Source organism: Rhea americana, unplaced genomic scaffold (genome assembly GCF_003343005.1).
Source record: "Rhea americana isolate MKP2758 unplaced genomic scaffold, rheAme1 scaffold_265, whole genome shotgun sequence".
In the NCBI taxonomy this organism is placed as follows: domain Eukaryota; kingdom Metazoa; phylum Chordata; class Aves; order Rheiformes; family Rheidae; genus Rhea; species Rhea americana.
This window is the reverse complement of record NW_028186385.1, coordinates 1,048,791-1,069,152: the sequence shown is the minus strand read 5'-3', so window position 1 is coordinate 1,069,152 and position 20,362 is coordinate 1,048,791. Positions and strand designations below refer to the sequence as shown.

Sequence of the window (20,362 nt, the reverse complement as noted above, 5' to 3'; positions counted from 1 at the left end):
AGGGGGGGGGGAGGAGCATGCCTGCTTGTCTCTATACATCTTATTATGTATAAGTGTAATATCAAGGTGGCACGACATGAAAGTTAAAATGCTCAACTCCGGACAGTTTGAAATGTTAGACACCAGCAGAGCTATCCGAGGAAGCAGTGCTCTGCCGTCTTCTCCACCAGTSTCTCGGTTCCTTCCCACTATGCTGCTTCCTCCTTTTGCTACACATGCATTTGTATAATTGCTCAATAAATTACAGGAAATAATGATGTTTAAAACTACAAGAACCACTACTAGCTTTAATCTAGATCAGTTTCTTGATCTGATTTTTTATGAGATCATATTCTTGTGCCAGCATGCAGGCAAACACAAGACTGTTTCTTACAGCAACACCACCACTCTACAGTGGCTTGAACTGACCTCAAGAACAGCATGGTAAGTATAGTGCTGGCTCCATTTGACACTGTAAGTTTAAAGAATACATGTTACACATGTATGAAGAAGGAAAATCAGAACAGAAATATCTTCAAAAAAATCTGCCAAAAATCTGTGTTCAGAAATGCTATCAGAGGAATCTTTAACATTAAGCGAGGAGTCTTGCCTGAATGAATTTCTCAGTTGATGGTATCAACAATATATACTTAAATTTAGGCTATGTTTTTTATGCCAGTTACAACAGTGGAGATACACCCTCCGCTTCCTTACCGAAGACAGCATTTGGACTGAGAGCGTCCCTCTACCCCCTACTGCCTTTGGAGCTAATGGAATGAAGTAGGCAGCACAAGGGTTCACACACTGTTGTGGTCTCAGTTCTCAGCCAATTCTTCCTTTTTAAAACTACAGTACAGAACACCTTCAGTTCTTCAAAATCTGCTGTCTCTGAGGAATATTAAGAGGGCTCGGAAGGTGTAAATAATTAATGGAATAAATTATGAACATTCTGATCTTTTTTCCAACAATCTTGGGCTTGGAAACATCTGTTCAGAAAGCAAGCATGACCTAGGAAGGAGCCTTCAGATTCCACTAATAAAAACAGGATTTCATCTCATAATTCTGAGCTAGCAGAGAACAGTTGTTCCTGAATTCAAAGAAAAAAAAAAAGTGAGATAACAATTTCTTCCCTCCTTGCTAATTTTAGACAAAAAATAACAAATTCAACAAGATATTTCATGTAAAGCAGTCCACAAACATTCARTGAATCTACCCCTTCTTTTAGAAGGCTGATCAGGCAATAACAACTCCCTAACATCTGAATAGTGTACTTTTTCTTTCTTTTTTTAAATAGATATCATGAATATATCYGAGAAAATAAGCGCACACAAGTTATTTTTATACTATATCTAGTATTGACTGATCTGTACTGCAATAAAGTAGGATTTGAGACAATTTGCAAAGCAAAATATAGTGAAAATCTTTAAAGTAAGTTAAAAGGTAAAAGTCTAATTGTAACATTTTCTATTTATGATGTTTATCAAATCRTACTGTAGGCATGAAGAACTGAACTCATAAAATGCTTTCTTTTATTGGCACTTAACTCTTGCTTCAACACTGATTAGCAGCTTACTACTAGATGTCATAGCTGTATTAAAGCAGACAATTTGTTAAGAATTAAGCCAATCCCAYACTCCTAATTCCAAACTACAATACTAAATTCAGTGTTTTAATAATTTTGACATTAGTTTGGGCAAACTACTACTTATTTTAGAGACAGAAACAGACTTTTTACATGGTCTAAGGAACAAGTATCTCCATTTTCTCCCCTTAAAACATTAAGTATGAAATATAAWGAAATCATTAGCTCTTATCTTCCATCAAACTTCCATAGTTTTGAAATGATTTTGCACTACAATCATGTGGTAAATGGGAACATGCAAGTGGTTTATTACAGGCTTATTACAGGTTTATTACAGAACCTACTGCCTTCTATACAATGTACCTGGCACTCATACAACATCTATCAATATACAGCTATTTCAATCAGATTCYTCTGAAACACAACTGTTAGTGCAGGAAGACTGGTTAAACCTCTGAATTAAATTACACTTGTGCCTCTCAAAAATATCAGCACATTTGATTATTAACTAGTTTTTACTGCCCCTRAGAATCCAGTCTCTGAACTATTTCCAAGAAGGAAAAAAAATCCCCCCTTGATCATTCCAAGAGAAGACAAGCGTAACCTACCTGTGAGATCAGTCCCTTCAGGAAAGATGAGGAGCTGTAGTGGTTCATGAATGTCGCAGAAATAATCCAGCATTTTTTCAAAATGACTCTTGTCATTTTCCCATTTTCTCTGAATGAAAACAAAGGCAGCAACCTGCATCGCCCAGCCTGAAGTTAAAAATACACCTTTAGTAACATTTCATTCTGACACTTGCATACTGACTGTTATTCTAAAATGTTTTATAAATCGTGTTGGACAGAGCATTTTATTTACTGCTCAACTTTCCTCRCCTCTGATTTAAGACCATTTGGTAACTTTGTAAAAGGATCTTTGGACARGAAGCAAAGAATGCAGAATTTAAATAAATCTGAAATGGCTGCCTTTTTGCAAAACTCCAGTAACTAGAATTAGTAAAACTTTCTGGAGAGCAAAAATAGGGCCAGTGCTTTCATGAAATGATCTGAAACCATTGCCCTCAGTATAATATCCTTAATCACTGCAACACTGATTTGCTCAAGYGGCAGGTCTTCCCTTATGGATAAACATCTCAGAAATGCACTGTGTGATAAAAAGCAAGCTGCATTATATATATGGATATTTGCCCTGAAAAGTACATGTAAACTATGTGTTGTTCAGAAAACATGCATTGCGTCAAGGGCTTTATTACGTATAACTTCTTATAATTTTTATGACATTGTTTTTTACACTTGATTATAGAAAAATGCTAAGTAAATCCTTTAGTTCACACAAATTCTGGGACAACTGTGAAGATTTACAGCTTAACATTGAACTGACAATATAATGCGTTTAACCAAATTTCACTAATGCAGTAATACTTAAAGTCTACAGCTCAGGGGTAACACATCATAGTTTTTAATGAACATTCCTGCCTTTTTTGGCACAGTTTCATATGCTATCTCATATGATACTGGAGCCTCGGTCCACTAGTTCAGACAGCAGGACAATAAAATCAGGGCTCCGGCTTCATCAGATGCCCACRATGTTCCTTCCTTAACCTAGGCTTAAAGATAGGTGCGACATTCACTTATCACTGTATTTGGCTAGTTTGTATTGCATCAGAAAACCTGCAGATAGATTTTCCACATCAATGAGAAAACATCACAGTTTCCCATTGTCTTCATCACTCATCATCATTCTCAAAGTCYGTTTTTCCTTCGCTAGTGACTTAAATCATGTTATTCTTGCACTTTATTTCACCTCATCTTTATGAAGATTCCTGTTTCGTTCTTGGCAATAAGTTACAAGGAGTATATGCTAGAAAATCACTTATAAACGTCATCAATTTTTATATTAATTTCCTAAGTAAGTCAGCCCAGATAACATACTAACCAAGCTGYGTAATCTCTCCTATATTGGACAGAAACATTGATCATATTATTGAAGGTTTGTCAATTACATTGTGAAGTGGATAYTTTTTATTTTTAAATCAAGCAAACAGATGAAGCATGCATAACTAATATGYTTTACGTGATCTGGACCTAAATGAGTCTAAGATACCTAAATCATGATACTCAGATAACTGAATACTTAGATCAGCCACATGATTTAAGAAAGAAACACTCAAAATGCAATTTCAGCAAATCTTTTAAAATTTGTATATTGTGTTTGTTAAAAGCTCTCTGCAAATAAAACTTTGACCACAAATTTTTTTTTATGTGTATCTGCGCACATATCGTGCATCTGTATCTGCAGTATCAAGAAGTATCAGTACAGCTTTATTAGTAAAAGCTATCAGTCAACAGATACAAATGCTTAAACAAGTCATTTGGAGGAAAGATTAAAAGGTCAATTTTAAAGGAACTGAAAAATAGTTCACATAATTTAACCATGCTCTGTTCTGGCATTTAACCACATCCTATTGTTGCAAAACCTTTAATACTTCAACTATGCAAACCCAACATTTTAAACTGAACCAATCAGGGCTTCGTTTTCATATTTGACATTCTGTTAGTATAAAAATAACATCTTTTCATACCCAAATGGTGCCAAAGTTATTCCATTTGGTCGCTCTAGAAGATACCCCATCYGAAATCAAATTCTTAAAAATGGGGATGGTAAAGGAAAAAAGACCTCTAAGCAGAAACAGAAATCCCTATAAATCAAATACTTCTTGCAAGTCTGAGGACATAGCAAACTCAATGGTTCCACTCAACTCAGTGSAAAAATACCTAGGTATCAGGAAAGTTCTGCTGTGGTTCTGGTGTTTTTTTACTCATTCTCATTCTCACAGCCTAAACCTTTACTGTGTTTCAAGTAATCTAAGTTTATTAATTATTATTATTTTTAATTGTTACTACTGTACCTCTAAAATAGTTTATGTAAAAACTGTACTGTGCSAAACCATTTTATTAGTTTGTATCACACTGAGTTTTGAAACAAGTTCATCAGGCCCATATTATTCAACCTTGAGTTCTCRCTGCAGCAGTGTGTGTAGCGGGGAGAAAGGGGAACTAAAAGTAAAATAAACACTCACGTGGAAACCTGCTGATACTTTATCAGTTCAGTAGCTCCTTAGGAAGATCTTTGTCTACAGTAGTTCAGAAGCACTGAAAAAAWCCCTCATTTCCAGATTCCACTCTCTCCACTACTTTTCTCAAGGCAGCACAAGACCTTCCATTAGACGGAAGCTTGCATAATAAACTCTYTCTAGTGATCCTTCTTTGACAGCGCTGCAAACATCAAGTTACAAAACACCTTTATCTACTAAGAAAGGTGTTGGTTTTGTCACCATTTTGTCTASTCACCTTGAAACAGGGGTTATATGCAGTATTTTCCCATTCCTATCCTAAATAGTAATGCTACATACAGGCTATGCAAAATCAAATAGTGGCAGTAATGTAAGGAGAGCATAGTGTCAGGGAGGAGGAATAATAAAAAAGAGAGGGAAAGGAGTTGATAAGTATTCAGTTTTTAAATAAATAATTGGTTTGATATTTTAACCTTTCTAATTCATAACATCCAGTGTTCAGGAAGAATTTGTCTATTTGGAAGTGCATCTGAAGAGATAAAATAGTCCTGACTGCTCAAATAAGAAGAGATGACCTAATAGTCAGTTGACTGACAGTAAGAGSCCAGGTTTTCCTCCTCACTTAACCTAGCACAGCAGACTGAGCCAAACAGGTTTACCATCAGTGAAAGTGGAAGAACCTTCCACATTTGTTTGGCTTTAAGGCTTCCAGGAGAAGGCAACACAAATGTGAATTACTACCTTCAGTCAAAATCCTGGTCCATACCTCGACGGTGGAGAACGCCTGCTGTTGACAGGTCTAACCATTCCACCAGGTTTCAAACAAGAGAGGAAATGCAGCATAGCCTTGCAGACACATGATTACAAATAGACAAAGTGAAAGCAGGCTCTCTCTTCGGTTTCCATGCTAAAGTGTGTCTGTGTTGTGCTGCTAGAAAAATGACATGTAAGTCTGAAGCACGAGGTGGGATCCAAATGGGAAGAGAGAGAGAAATAGGAGGAATTCAATAAAGCAATGGGCGAAGTGAAAGCTTTTGCTAATCAGCAACATTTACAAATAAGCAGAAGAAGGAAGTATCTTCTCATTTGCAGCCTGCAGAGAGATATGCTAATTAGTTGTTTATTATTAAGTTTAGGTCAACGTATTGTCCAATAAAAGTAATTACATTTCCTCTTTTGTGCAGTGTTTTTGGTTTTCTGAAAGCTGCTGGGCAAGGGGAAATTTCCCAGTCAAAAAAAAAAAAGATAGCTGTCTTGATTTGATGATTCTTGAGAAATGGTTAATTTGAAAAACATGGAGAGCAAAGAAACATTAAAGCTAAAGAAATCATAGCAATGTAATTCCATTTTCTTCCTAAAGTAGTCGTCTTGTAAGATCTGACATTTTTGATACCTAACATTATTTGAAAAAGTATACAGAAGCATCAGACTGCACAACTCTTGTTCAGATTTTGAAAATGGTTATCAGCACAAACTTACTGGATAAAGTAGCTAGCCATGCTGACCTTCTACTCAATACTTCTGGTGCTCAGATGATCAACAATGCAGCTTCATATCTCAAATAACACATATACGTTAATGGTAGTTATTCCACACAATTCAATAAGGCTTTTTATCAYGACAAAATTGTACACAGAGAATACAACATTTACAATAGCAGGTTTTCCTTTCTGTGAACTAGRGAGATGTAATGTACTTTAGAATTCCCTTGCTGACTTGGAGATAAAGCAAATCATAGCCTATGCAGTTCAAGTATTTGCAGCACTGTATTAAAAATGTTAGTTGTAAGCATAAGGCTTTYTAGATTCCAAAACCCTGCATCTCTATTTCCCCATTCCAAAATGCTTTAAAAGAAAATTATACTTGAAACTGAAATTTCTAAAGCTTGTTTTCATTGCAAAGGTAATTTGGGAGTAAGCAGATAGTAAGGATAGAGGTGGCAGTGACGAGAAAGGAGACAGAGATGGGTTGTGCAAAAAACCTTTCTTTGGTTTTGTTACACAGTTTTATGTACATTTCTGTACCTATCTCAATAATTTTTTTTTGTGATAACTTCTTGTCACAAATGGTGGAGGAGCCTACGAGGAAGGGTGTCCTGCTGGACCTTGCCCTTCCCAACAGAGAGGGACTGGTTAGAGATGTGAAGGTTGGGGGCAGCCTTGGCTGCAGTGACCGTGAGATGATGGAGTTCAGGATCCTGCAGGAAAGAAGTRAGGCAACAAGCAGGATTGCAATGCTGGACTTCAGGAGAGTGGACTTCAGGCTCTTCGGAGACCTACTTGCAGGAATCTCATGGGTTAAGGCCCTAGGGGGCGGGGGGTCCAGGACAGCTGGCTAATATTCAAACATCACTTCCTCCAAGCTCAAGAGCTGTGCATCCCTATGAGTAAGAAGCCCAGCAAAAGGGGCAGAAGAGCTGCATGGGTGAGCAAGGAGCTCCTGGCCAAATTCAGACAGAAGAAGAAAGTACAGAGAATGTGGAAGAGGGGACAGGCTAGTTGGGAGAATTACAGGAATGCAGCCAGAGTATGTAGAGATGTGGCAAGGAAGGCTAARGCCCAGCTGGAATTGAGTCTGGCAAGGGATATTAAGGACAACAGRAAGGGCTTCTTCAAATACATCAGCAGCAARAGGAGGACTAGGGARAAYGTGGGCCYGCTASTGAATGGGGYRRGGGYCCTGGTGACARGGGATACAGAGAAGGCAGAATTACTGAATGCYGCCTTTRCTTCAGTCTTCACTGCTAAGGGCAGCCCTCAAGAATCCCGGAGCCTGGATGTGAGGGTGAGGGAGAAAGTCTGGAGAAAGGAAGACTTTCCTTTGGTTGAGGAGGATAGGATTASAGACCTTCTGGGCAGRCCAGACATCCACAAATCCATGGGCCCAGATGGGATGCACCCATGAGTGCTGAAGGAGCTGGCAGATGTTGTTGCCAGGCCACTCTCCATCATCTTTGAAAAGTCATGGAGAMCTGGAGAGGTGCCTGAGGACTGGAAGAAAGCCAGTGTCACTCCAGTCTTCAAGAAGGGCAAGGCAGGGTCCTACAGGCAGGTCAGCCTCACCTCCATGCCTGGAAAGGGGATGGAACAGCTCCTTYTGGATGACATCTCCAGGCATATGGAGGAGAAGGTGGTGATCAGGAGTAGCCAGCATAGATTCACCAAGGGGAAATCCTGCTTAACCAGTCTGATAGCCTTCTMTGATGAAGTGACTGGCTGGGTAGMTGAGGGGAGAGCAGTGGACGTTGTGTACCTTGACTTCAGCAAAGCTTTTGACACTGTCTCTCATAACATCCTCCTAGAGAAACTCAGGAAGTGTGGGTTAGAGGAKGGGACAGTGAGGTGGATTGAGAACTGGCTGAAAGGCAGAGCTCAGAGGGTCGTCATCAGTGGTGTGGAGTCCAGTTGGAGGCCTGTGGCTAGTGGTATCTCCCAGGGCTCAGGACTGGGTCCCATCCTGTTCCACTTATCAATCAATGACCTGGATGAGGGGACAGAGTGCCTCCTCAGCAAGTTTGCTGAGGATACCAAGGTGGGAGGAGTGGCTGATCCACCTGAGGGCTGTGCTGCCATTCAGAGAGACCTGGACAGGTTGGAGAGCTGGGCGGAGAGGAACCTCCTGAGGTTCAACAAGGGCGAGTGCAGAGTCCTGCACCTAGGGAGGAATAACCCCAGGCTCTAGTACAAGCTGGGGGCTGACCTTCTGGAGGGCAGCTCTGCAGAGAAGGACGTGGGGGTGCTGGTGGATGACAAGTTGACCATGAGCCAGCAATGTGCCCTTGTGGCCAAGGAGGCCCATGGTCTCCTGGGGTGCATTGGGAAGAGTGTTGCCAGCAGGTGGAGGGAGTTGGTCCTGCCCCTCTACTCAGCCCTGAGGAGGCCTCATCTCAAGTACTGTGTCCAGTTGGGGGCTCCCCAGTACAAGAGAGACATGGAGCTATTGGAGAGAGTCCAGCATGGGGCTACGAGGATGATGAGAGGGCTGGAGCACCTGTCCTATGAGGAACGGCTGCAAGAGCTGGGCCTGTTTAGCCTGGGGAAGAGAASACTGAGGGGGGATCTTAAAGTGTATAAGTACCTGAAGGGAGGGTGTCAAGGGGACGGGGACAAATTCGTTTCCGTTGTCCCATGTGTCAAGAGAAGAAGAAATGGGCAAAAAYTGAACCAGAGGAAGTTCCGCCTGACCGTGAGGGGGAATTTCTTCCMTGTGAGAGTGACGGAGCACTGGMACAGSYTGCCSAGAGAGGTTGTGTAGTCTCCTTCTCTGGAGATMTTCAAGGCCCACCTGGATGCAACCCCGTCTGACATGCTCTAGGTGACCCTGCTKAGCAGAGACTAGATGATCTCCAGAGGTCCCTTCCAACCTTACTGATTCTATGATTCTAAGATTCTATGATCGCTATTATAGAAACATTATGGCTGATACAGAAAGCAAGCATACATGTATCAAAAAAAAAAAAGTATCTGTGCATTTCCTATAGCAAAGTACCAGARTAACTAGCAATACTAAACCACTGGAAAGAAAAAAAAATCTGATAAATGAGTCAACTACAAAAACAAGTAGCAAACTAAAAGGTCTAACCGTGGGATCTCTTTATTATACTCATTCATCCTCCCTCTTTTCTTCTATTTTGTTAGTCACTGTTTTTTCATATCAAAAATCCACTGGGCCAAAAATAAAGCCATTACTCTGTGTGTCTGTACTCAGCAGGGACCTTGTCCAGATCAGAGCTCTTGAGGCAACAGTGTTACAAACATCTAGACTTAATACGGGAAATCATTTGGAAGTGCGCGATCCCTCTGCATACAATTAAATTGTGTCCAGCAACAGCTTGTTRTTCAAAATGTTTCACTGCATAAAATATTTACAAGGTAACTATCACATAATRCTGAATACTCTTTGTTTTAAAGATTTGTAGATAGTGAAAAGATGTTAGTGCATGTCACAGGAGCCAAAGCTACTATGTACACACTTCAAGATTTGATCAGTACAGAGTACTAAATAGATTTTTGGTAAGTGAATTCAAGTTATTCATTTTACTGTTTCTTCTGGATAGTTTTATGCTTAATTACCCAAATCAAATTAAAAAACTAAATATTTTTAAAATTTAATGCCATGGTTTAAGCACACAAACTAGGAATATAATTAAATAAATGTTCCTTGAAATAAACTTGTAAAGCACGCTCTCTACTCCCAGCTAATGTTTTTTTTACCACGTTCATCTCTAATAATATAGTTAATAGGGGTATAATGAATGGAACTACTACTATCTAATCTGGTCCATTCCTTCAGCAAATTAACACTAAACAACTAGCCAAGAAATAAAAATGAATAAACGCAGATTCACAGTAGCTATTCCCTAGTTTTATAATGAAGCAGCTCACTCARTCTTGTTAGGTATCTATCTGACATCTGTATGCTTTCATTATTTCCTTGCCCTATCAGACTCAGAACATCACTTTAACCTGTATCTGCTTTTATATTATTTTTATGGTCACATTCAGTTTGTTTGGACTATGTGTTTTATACACRTATACACAGCATAGTCTACTTTTTACTTGGACAGAGTAGTCATCTTTTCCCACGTATGTGAAACTTAAACCGTTGTAGTAAAGAAATAATTCAAGGGAGCAAGGAGCAATGTTAAGAAGATTGAACTTTCAGGCAGCTTAAGAAGATCCCAATTTTGCTCTGATCAGTTTTACTTTTGACTTCCCCTTAGTTATTGTCCATCGTCCAAAATACTATAATTCTTGTATTTATGTAAGTCACATTCACATATTTATACTTTCTATAGTCCCTTTCCTCTTGGGGGAAAATAYAGCATATGCTATTAGAAACTGCTGCTTTAACTTGGTATTTATATATAATATAATCAGAAACTTCAAACAATRTTTATAATATAGTTTACTTCTCAGAGAGACAAAGCTACAAAGTGTCACAGAGCTGCCAAATCCAGTAGCCTATGTCTTAACTGCAAAAATTTAACTGTGAGACCTTCCAGAAAGACATTCTATTGAAGAACAGGTATTTCTCAGCCAATTCACAAACAAAACTGTTTGAAAGTATACAGGAAAAGACTGTGACAATAGTATTATTGTATAGGTATATAAAACACTTTAGCAGAGGCATACCATACTCATGAAAAGGCTTCTTTCAATATTCTCCTTAATTATGGATCAGAAAAATCTTATTTGGACACTCCATGCTCAGATGACTTATAACTACCATTGTATTCTAGTCTTTGCACTAGAATGCTACAAATACTGTTAAAAAAACATTAAGTCTATTCAGTATAAAATCAATCTGTAAATATGACTTAAAATTTGATTTGACATACAATATAAACTCAAGAACACATAGCATGACTTAAAACTAAAGCAAACTGAAGCAAAAATTTAAATCTCTAGGATACCAGGAAAGCTGCATTTTAAAACACATTAATACAATGAGACATTGCATGAAAATCTAAGTATTAGAAAGGATGAGTCTTGCCTATATTTACCTGAAAAAAATGACATCATTCCAGAATTTCCAAGGGTGGAAAGGAAACAACTTGTGGCTGTTATATCGTGGGGGAGAGGAGACAGGCACAACTAAAATGCCAAGAGCTGAATAAATATATCTGAAAAAGACAGTGCAAATCTCTCTCATGGATGCACCACCTTTAGTGCAAATCAGACATGGTGAGATTCCAATCTTTCTCTTAACAGCTCAATACCTTTTCCTTTGGCATGCTTCCTCTTCAGACCATTTCCTCATGGGAGGACTGTGAAAACAGAGTAAAAAAAAAAAAARAAAGACTGGGGACTCACTGCCTAAAGAGGCAGCAGCAGAGGATCGGTGGCCCTGGCTGCACCTCTGCCCCATGGTCCCCCCAGGAGGAGGTTCTCAGCCTGCAGGCTCAGGCTGAGGGACACCATGGCAGAGCTGGCCATAAAGGACGGAGAAAACCCTCATTCASGAGTAACCTGGCCTGAAGGTTTGAAGATCCTACAGATGCAGCATAATACAGTGATAAAAACAGAGGAATTTATGTTAGSAAAAGCCACAGTCCTACTTCTGCTGTATTTGTTATGCGCAGAGTAACTACTCTCCTCATCACTTGTCATTTGTAAAATGGGGAGAACGGTTATAATTTGATCTCACACTTYTGAGGCGTTTTTTGGGGGAGGTGAGAGGGATAGAAAGAGACTGGAATCCTAGTTATATAGGAAGGATAAGGAAACCTTTCATGGAAGATAGGTTAGTATATATTCTTTTTCTGACAGAGATTGGAGAATTCCAGTAGTATACATCTAAAAACCTTCCTGTGTGTTTTATGGAGAATCCAACAAAAAAAAGAGCCAAGCTGGGAAGCACTCTATTTTTTCCCAAAAAACCATGCATAGTTACAGGCAAATAAAGCTGCCTTTTGCTTCAAAGTATAATCCTTCCCTCASACATATTTACTAGAAGCTCTTTTTCAAGAAAGACTTGCATATCTGCCTCCAACATGAACAAATGTTACAGTAACAATTGTGCTTTCCATTACAGAGCATATTTTTCAACTTCCACTTTAAAAATCATCTAGGATAACAACTCTAAGGTAATTAAGTCTGGCAGCTCATAATTGAATTGCTCACAGACAAAATGTCACAGCTCCTCAAAACTCTCATTTCAGCCTATTTTATCATAACAAAGATACTTGAGACATAAGTTATCCTAGAAAGTTCAGTAGGTTACACTTTTAATTTTTAAGCCAATATACTCTATTGATAGGAATTTTAATGCAGATCCAACTATAACCTGAACAAAGGCACTTTATGCGCAGCAGTATTTATATTCCCATCTACAGAAGTAGCTGTGGCAGCAGAAGTGCTTTCAGGCCACTACAAATGCATACAGATTCCCCGCAGTGCGCCGCTTTAACCATATGCCAATTGAGTTAAGTGGTAAAATTTTCTAGGCTTAGCTACACCTGTATTTTACCTCAAGGTAGCTGATCCATCATAACTGTCAGTGTGCATGCTCTTAGCCCATGGCAAACGCAGCCTAATTTGAATTGCTTTGCCCTGCTTCGTTGAAAACTAAGACGACTCAAATTACTTTAAATTTGCTTCGGGTTAAGCTTGCACACATGGACAGTTATAACGGATCAACTGACACGCAGTAAAACACTGGTGRGGCAAAGCCCAGTGGTGAAATAGAGCTGGAGCCCTTGCTCTTCCYCCCAGTACAGCAAGGGCCAAACCCGAGCTGAGCTCCGGAGAGCCCAGAGCTCTGCAGCAGGCACTCACGTGAAAAACAGCCAGTGAGCTCCTACCTCTTGTACATCTATCCTTGAATACAAAGATCAAGATCTGCACCGTTTACTCAGTTAACTTTGCTCCTAATTGCTCTAGGTTTGCTAGCTTTGCTTATTCTCCTCTTTCGCCTTTTATCAGCTTGTCCTCTCCTGACCTGTTCCCACCCCACTTTTCCCCTTCCCAGTCAGCTCCAATCATAATTCCCAGGTTTCAGCAGTCTCTGAGAGCCTTCTTCAAAACGGCAAGTCTCCCAGGACAGGTCCATCAACACTGCCTGCAGCATCTACCTACTTTACATTTGTGAATTGAACTGCTGTGCTATTTATCTTTTCCATCTGCATTAGGCATATTATCTCCTGTATGAGCCTTATGAATATGAATATTATCTCCTGTATCAGCCTTACGCCGATGACAGAGGATAACCAAAGGGGTTGGCATTTTTCTCATTTTTAATTTTCTCAAATGAAACCCACATTTTAATTTATTTTTCAGATAGCTGTTGAGACAGTGTCAACTGCTTCCCTAAAATCTAGGTATTACTGCAAGTCCATCAGTTATTAAAATCCCGTTTAAAACAATTAACACACACAAATTGTCAATTATTAAAACACATTGCTATTTCCAGAGAAACCTTACTGGTTCATACCATGACAAGACTTTTATAAACAAAGCTTTCAAGAGAAAAATAAAAAAAAAGATGCAAGTAAATTCTAGGCATTAGATAATCAGACATCGGACACTACTGCATATTTTCCTTGGTACTTAACACAGCAGTTTGTATTCTGTAGCATATRCCGAATACAACTGCATAATAACCTGTACCACTTCCTATGCTGTTCATTTTTATTTGAGAACAGATGATAATATAAGCTGTACATGTCTATAACAAGTGCTTTAGAAAAGTCCTATCTGGTCTGACTATGCGGCAAACTGTCAATGATATGAGAAATTCTCCCTRAAACCCAACCCCGCAAAAGGGCTGGGGGGTTCTGCTGATGTCCTGCAAGAAACTACAGCAACAGCTGAAGAGCAGAGCAGGGCTCCCCTGAGACTCCAACTTCGGCAAGTTGGGCTGAAACGCTGCAAGATTATTTCTGAAATCGAGATTACTGAAATTTAATACTGCATTGAGAACTGTTCTGCACACTATTCCTCACGCCAAAGCTATGATTCCAGGAAGAAAGGATCCTCTGCAGGTTTCTCTCTCTCTCTCTCTCTCTCTTTTTTTTAATAGGCTTAATCAATTTAAAGTTTTTTGATACGCTGGAATGCTAAGAATTAATAACTTAAGAACTAGATAGGTGATTCGACACTTCTCACTGAGGCACTGTCTTCTGTGACTTTATTTAAGCCTAAATTGAAAATAATTGTCTATTTGCAATACCTAGTCTTATACCCTTAAGCTTTTCACCTGTAAAGAAGGTGGCAAGGACTTTGGAGTTACTTCCATTCCAAGTTTTGCCCTTCCCCTACCATACCACAGGGATCAGTACAATCTCTCACAGACCTACTTTTACACAACTGGGGCAGTACTTATGACAACATAGGTACAATGCYTATTACCTATAAGGTGTTCAGAAACATGGAAATTAAAAGGTTACATTATCAATCTTTTATTACACATAATTTTAAATGAAATGCTTGAAAAAATATCCTTCAAAGGATCAGAGAAATTAAGGCTGTGAATTCATCTAATATTTTTCTCAAACTTGAAGCAAGATTAACCATTACATAAAAGTTTGTTAGAAGTTGCATTTAGCCGATACATCAATACTTCTGCTGATCTATACATTTGATCAGCTACAGGTGATTCATATAAATATATGAAAATATGAAACTGAAAGACACGATGAAAGCAGTTATTCCAGTTTCCAGAAATATTATACTCTGGTGTTCAACATAAAAATTAACAGTATCTGCAGTGCACTAAAACCATCCAGCTGATTTTCAAATTATCTTCTGGCCTTTAAAAGTTTATAATATGGACAAAGCTTTTACGTAAAAACTTCAGAACTGTTTAACAAATAACAATAAAATCCTGCAAATATCTGCTAAAGGTCTATCACACAACACAGCAGGGCCATTAGAGACAAGCAGAAATTTTGCTTTTCCTGAATAGACTCAGGGTTATCCTCCATGGACACTATTTCCTACCCTGTTACTGCCCCATCAAACTTCAAATGTATTCACAATGAAATTTTCCTCTGTCCACCTTCATTTAAGACAAGAGTCTCGTTTTCCAACTGTCCCCTAATTACGAGGCTATAGAGAATACTTTTATTTTTGCATGGTTCTGGCACTCAGACACAGGCTGACTAAACAAGGAGGYTTATGTTTCCAAAGCCTCTTTTTAGAGGCACTGTGTTAGAATCGAAGCTGAGCATTAACAATTTTAAAATTACCAAATAACAGCCTGGCTTAAGGACAGTTTAACCAAATTCCTCTCCTGTAATTAGTAAGCTGCTAATCTCATGTCATTAGATAGCAAAGTTATGTATTATAGCTTATTTTTTAAGTATCCAAATGCCATATTTTTTTGGAAGATATTTAGGGATCTGGTATATATAACTATAGCAGTTTATAACATCACAGTTCCACTTCACTGCCAGAAACTGCCACCCTGTAACAGGAACAACAGAAATAAATGTATGTCTGTGCCACCTCTACAATCACAGTCCATACTGCAGAGTATGAGCCCAGAATTTCATTACTGGCTTAAGCTACTATCTCAGGCCATGAGTAAGAACGTCATTAGGGGCTAGTAACATTAACCAGCCACAGCTATACCTGCCTGAACCCATTCAAATCTTTATGTGCTAAGTTTATGCACTGAAGTGTGGACTGAAAAATTCAGCTTCTAAACAACATTTGAGTCCCTTTCAGCAGCAAAATTGTACTGAGTATTTATAAGATCCAAGCTTCTGAAGCTGACCTTCAACTTTTGTTTAGGGCATTCTAATACTAACCAAGCATACACAAAAATGTTTTGTTACAAAAATACATACTACKTAGGAAGCAATTAACCTATGAATCCTCCAGACCATGCTCCTAGATTCCATCTTCCAACATTTCGTTAAAAATTACATACKCAATTGATTCAAAGATTCCAAACCACCTTTGCTGCATTATGAAGATAACACATTTAATGTCTCTGTTCAAGTAAGACTGACCACAAGATTTGAATGTGAGCAAAAATATACCTTACCTAGTTGCAATTCTTATTTAGAGGAATAAAACCTCAAGCAAGTGAATGTAATAACAGCACAACATATCAGAGTTCCTCCTTATGGAATCTTGCCAAAATTATCTGATTAGATAAATGGCCTGACAAAAGAGAACCATAAATACGGTTACTCTTTCAACATCATAAAGTTGACGCAGATCCTGTCCAAGCTAGTTTTGTACAAAACAGCAAATAAATCTAAGAGATAAACAAAATGCAAAGAGATGCTTTTATATCAAATAAGTCTTCCTATTTATTCAGAAACCACTTCTGCAACAGTTTTTGATCCATCTGAAACAGTTTTTCTGCATATATGCAACTCAGATCTGTTCTCAGTCTACGTCACAATAAATACTGATTATTTTATATCCTGTACAGCATATTCTTGGCAATCAAGCTCAGTTTAAAACTACAATTATTAAAATGAACTATTAACTGCGTAATTGTCTGCAGGGYTTTTTTTTTTGCTGCCTCCCAGTCTCCTCAATAGGAGGGTAACGGATAATGAAGACAGAAGCCTGATAAGAGTGTTTGCAGCAAGGGGTTAAAAATTACTAAAAATATWATGGTGAAAATAACTTCAAAAAGACTTTTAAAATTGTTTTTCATAATTTTGAAAAATATTTTCAGTAAGTAAAAAGACAATATGGTTATATACGCAACAGTAGCACATGTAATATCTTTAAAACAAAATGTTTAAACATGCAGTCCAGATGTCCTCTAAGAGACTTATGGGTTAACATCTCAGTATTCCACTTATATTTTACATTATTTTTTTCTTTTTTTTGTAAATAATAAAAGAGTATGTAAACTTAGGAAGAGTATGTAAACGATAGGAATAGTGCTGGGCAAGAGAATTTTTTTAACATTTCTTTCACAATTAAAGAATGTAGTGACCTACCAAATCCTGGAATGCTTTTGAGACTGGATTTGAGACAGATTTTTTCAAGTCTGAGGTAGCTGTATCGCAGCAGGCAGTTCCACAGGAACATCCAGTCCATTCGYGTGCGATGGTTCATGATAATGACACTCCTTTCTCCAGGAACAAATCCATCACCAGTGACAACAACCTTGGCACCAAACACCATCTCCAGCAAGGCCTAGAAATAATACTTAAGTATAACAACTTTMCTCTCAGAAGAGAAGCAACAGCCTATTAGCAAAAAAAAGTTAATTTCAATGCAATCATTTCATTTATTCACACACATTGTCACTGGTAAACAAACTTCTCACTGTTTTCTAATAAAAAGGCCAGTTTTYCCACAATAACAGTCAGCTGTTTGCTTTAATGAAAGGAAAAACAACAATTAAATGGTGCTTCTTAAAAATCTCTTTTATGACCAAAGTGTCTGGTATGAAACTTCACGTGACCCATTTTTTCCAGAACGCTATCAAGTGTGAATAAAAATATGGGAATGCCACAGCAAAGGAACTGGATGAGGTAAATAATKAAAAAATATGGATGATTGAATGGTAGTGCCTGGCACCATTTGATACCTACTCTAGAACACAGAAGAAAGGTACAAAATTCCAGAAAACAGGGGCAGTCAACAGAAATTACCTAAAAGAATGATTTAGGGCCCTAAAKTTATGACTGCCAGACCCAGCCTGTTATCATAGAAGAATAAGGGACCAAAATGTGATTGGACTGACAAGCATCTAGAGGGGTAAACTTAACATTTGGCCTTGAAACAGAAAATGTAAGCATTTAGCATTTGCCCATTAACTTTTCTTCTCCCTTCTCGTCCTAGGAAAAAATAAAAAAAGAGCAAAGTTCAGCCATTTTAAAAGAGCCCTGAGAAGCAGAAGAAATTTCTATTCTGTTCATCCTTCTGCCACCTCTGTGCCACAGAACCTTAAAGAGCACAAATTTCTCAGTTTAAGCTAAGTCACCTATAAGATCGGACTGACAGTCCCACAACTATCTATCTATTACCTGAGACCTCAGAATGAGTAGTGCTGTATGTGCCAAACAGTGATGCTCTTGTTAATCCAGCTCCTCTAACTCTGGCAAAAGCGTAGCTACTCAAGAACAACCACAAACCACTGCAAAAGCAGAAGAGGTCATACAGCTCAAAATGGAAGAGGTTTCACCTCAGAAAAGAGAGTAGCAGCTGATTTGGGGATAGTTTAGTAAGAATCTTATTACGTTTTTAATATCTAGTTAAACAAATCAGTGAACAGATCTCCTGTTCTACATACTCTAAATGCCAAAACAAGCTGGACTATAAACTGAAGCAGTTAAGGACACAACTACTAACCCCATTCCCCTGACTCTGCTAGAAGGGAAATAACGTGTCAGAGGAGYGAGGAAGATGGAAGTTTCTTAAATCTACAGAGGCACAGCTTCTCTGCTGGGAGTCCCACCAGTTCACATTAATTTATCCTTTGGAGACACAAGTGCCTGCTTTTCCTGACCAAGAACAGAGTTGTGTTAGGATGGAAAACCAACTCTGACAAGGCCTGAGACTGAGAAAGGTTGGGTGAAAAACCACACAGACCTATTTTTTTTTTAACCTAAAACCCTGAGTTTCTTTTAAGACGGATTCTTTTTCAGAAAAATATTCAAATTATTTTGGTTTAGTCCCAGTGTAGACTGAAATTAAACTTCTGGACTGCAAATGCTACCACAAAATCATTGTGATAATCCAAAGCTATAAAGCCAGGCAGTTAATCAAATAAAAGGCCAGAACTCCATTTTGAGGAGTTTGCAATTTTAGAAAAATCAGGAGACAAACAGAGAAAGGGTTGATCTTCTGATACTATCAGTACTCAGCTAAATTTCATCATGGCAAGAAATAATGATCCCTATATTCTCTTTGTTGGTAATTATTTCTTCCCTCTTAATTTCATTGCATTTAGCAATGGTGAAAAGGACAAAAATTTTAAAACATGAAATAGCTCAGATCCATTTAAAACAGAGGAAGCTGGAATTATTTGATGTATCTGAAAGTACTTATTTGTGAGCATCAATATAGCATTTAATTACAGAAAATATAAGCAGATCTTTAAAAGACCTACAGGAACAGTCTCTTGATTTTTAGAGAACTAAAGACAAAAAGATGATCAGATCCTATTCGTACCAATTTTCCTCAGGAATAATTCAGGGAAAAGGTTTGCTGTTCATTTCCAGACTGCCGTAGTTATAATAATGATGCAGTATAAATGAAGAAGATTTCACCTCTACAAGAGGTGGTTCTTCTTGTCCTGAAATTTTGTCTCTAATTCAACTACAAGGAGTAAATTCTAAGAAGATTAAATAAGAGAACAGCAAAGGTCTGCAACAGCATACTAGACTGAATAATTTTCTTAATTAGACAGATGGAGCACAGTAAAAAGTAGGCATTTCTAGGACAACTCATTTAGGAAACTCCACTACTAAAAAAATAATAATAAAACAAAACAAAAAAACCCCTTCCTGCTAACTAGTGCTTCACCCACCCTCCTCTGCTCAGCATCCAACTGACATTGGATAGAGAAGTCATGAAAAAGCCTTTTCAGGACTTCTGTTAAGACGTGGCATTAGCTAACACACAAAAAGTGGGAGAAGAGGGAAACTGCAGACAGGTGCACAGACCTTCAGCAACACCGAGCTAAAACTGAAAGTCCCCACTGAAAGTATGAATGTCAGAGTCTACTCAACAAAAGCATAAAAATCTTTTTTTWAAAAAAGAATCCTAAGTGTTAGTAAGCAAACTAAGTCCTAGGATAAACAACAGTTGGCATAACTTGGCTCAAACTGCAACTTACCACTGGGAGCGTGAGCCAAGTGGCCACAACGCAATCAGTGATCCAGCGATACCAGGCCGGTGAGATAACCATTAAAGGTAGAAAAGGACTGAGCATGAAAATACTTCCAAAAAAGCTTCCCAAGAATAGTGCAAGTAGAAAGTATATCCCTTTCCATGACACCATGGCTCTGAAAAAGAAAGTTAGCATTATGTTAGAGAGAGATAAGCCACAAGTAATTACAGAACTCCTCAAATCCACAGGTTCAGTTGGATGTAATATTCTTCCTTTTTCCTCATGGTTGCCAGTGCATGAAGACAGTAAAAGTAACCAAAATAYTCCACCTTACTAGCAGCAGTTAGAGAACAACTACACAAACACCGTAATTTGTAAGGCACATTGGGATATTAAAGGGGTCATAAAAGTACTAGCTACATCATAATTTCCTCCACTTATTACAATATGTAGTTCCATTCTAAAATGCT

General features: G+C 38.3%; 1 protein-coding gene across 14 annotated transcripts in view; it reads right to left on the bottom strand.

Annotated features, from left to right (window-relative positions):
• LCLAT1 (lysocardiolipin acyltransferase 1) overlaps positions 1-20,362 on the bottom strand; it is a 176,641-nt gene that overhangs the window by 63,243 nt on the left and 93,036 nt on the right. For 12 of the 14 annotated variants that reach the window (XM_085307841.1, XM_085307844.1, XM_085307846.1 and 9 more), the window contains 3 exons: positions 19,899-20,067; positions 17,050-17,248; positions 2,170-2,316 (listed from right to left, as the gene is read on the bottom strand). In XM_085307841.1, the coding sequence (XP_085163967.1) occupies positions 2,170-2,316; positions 17,050-17,248; positions 19,899-20,063 (511 nt within the window). In that variant the 5' untranslated portion in view covers positions 20,064-20,067. The remainder of the gene's footprint in view (positions 1-2,169; positions 2,317-17,049; positions 17,249-19,898; positions 20,068-20,362) is intronic. The other 2 variants (XM_085307852.1, XM_085307853.1) reach the window with 2 other exon arrangements.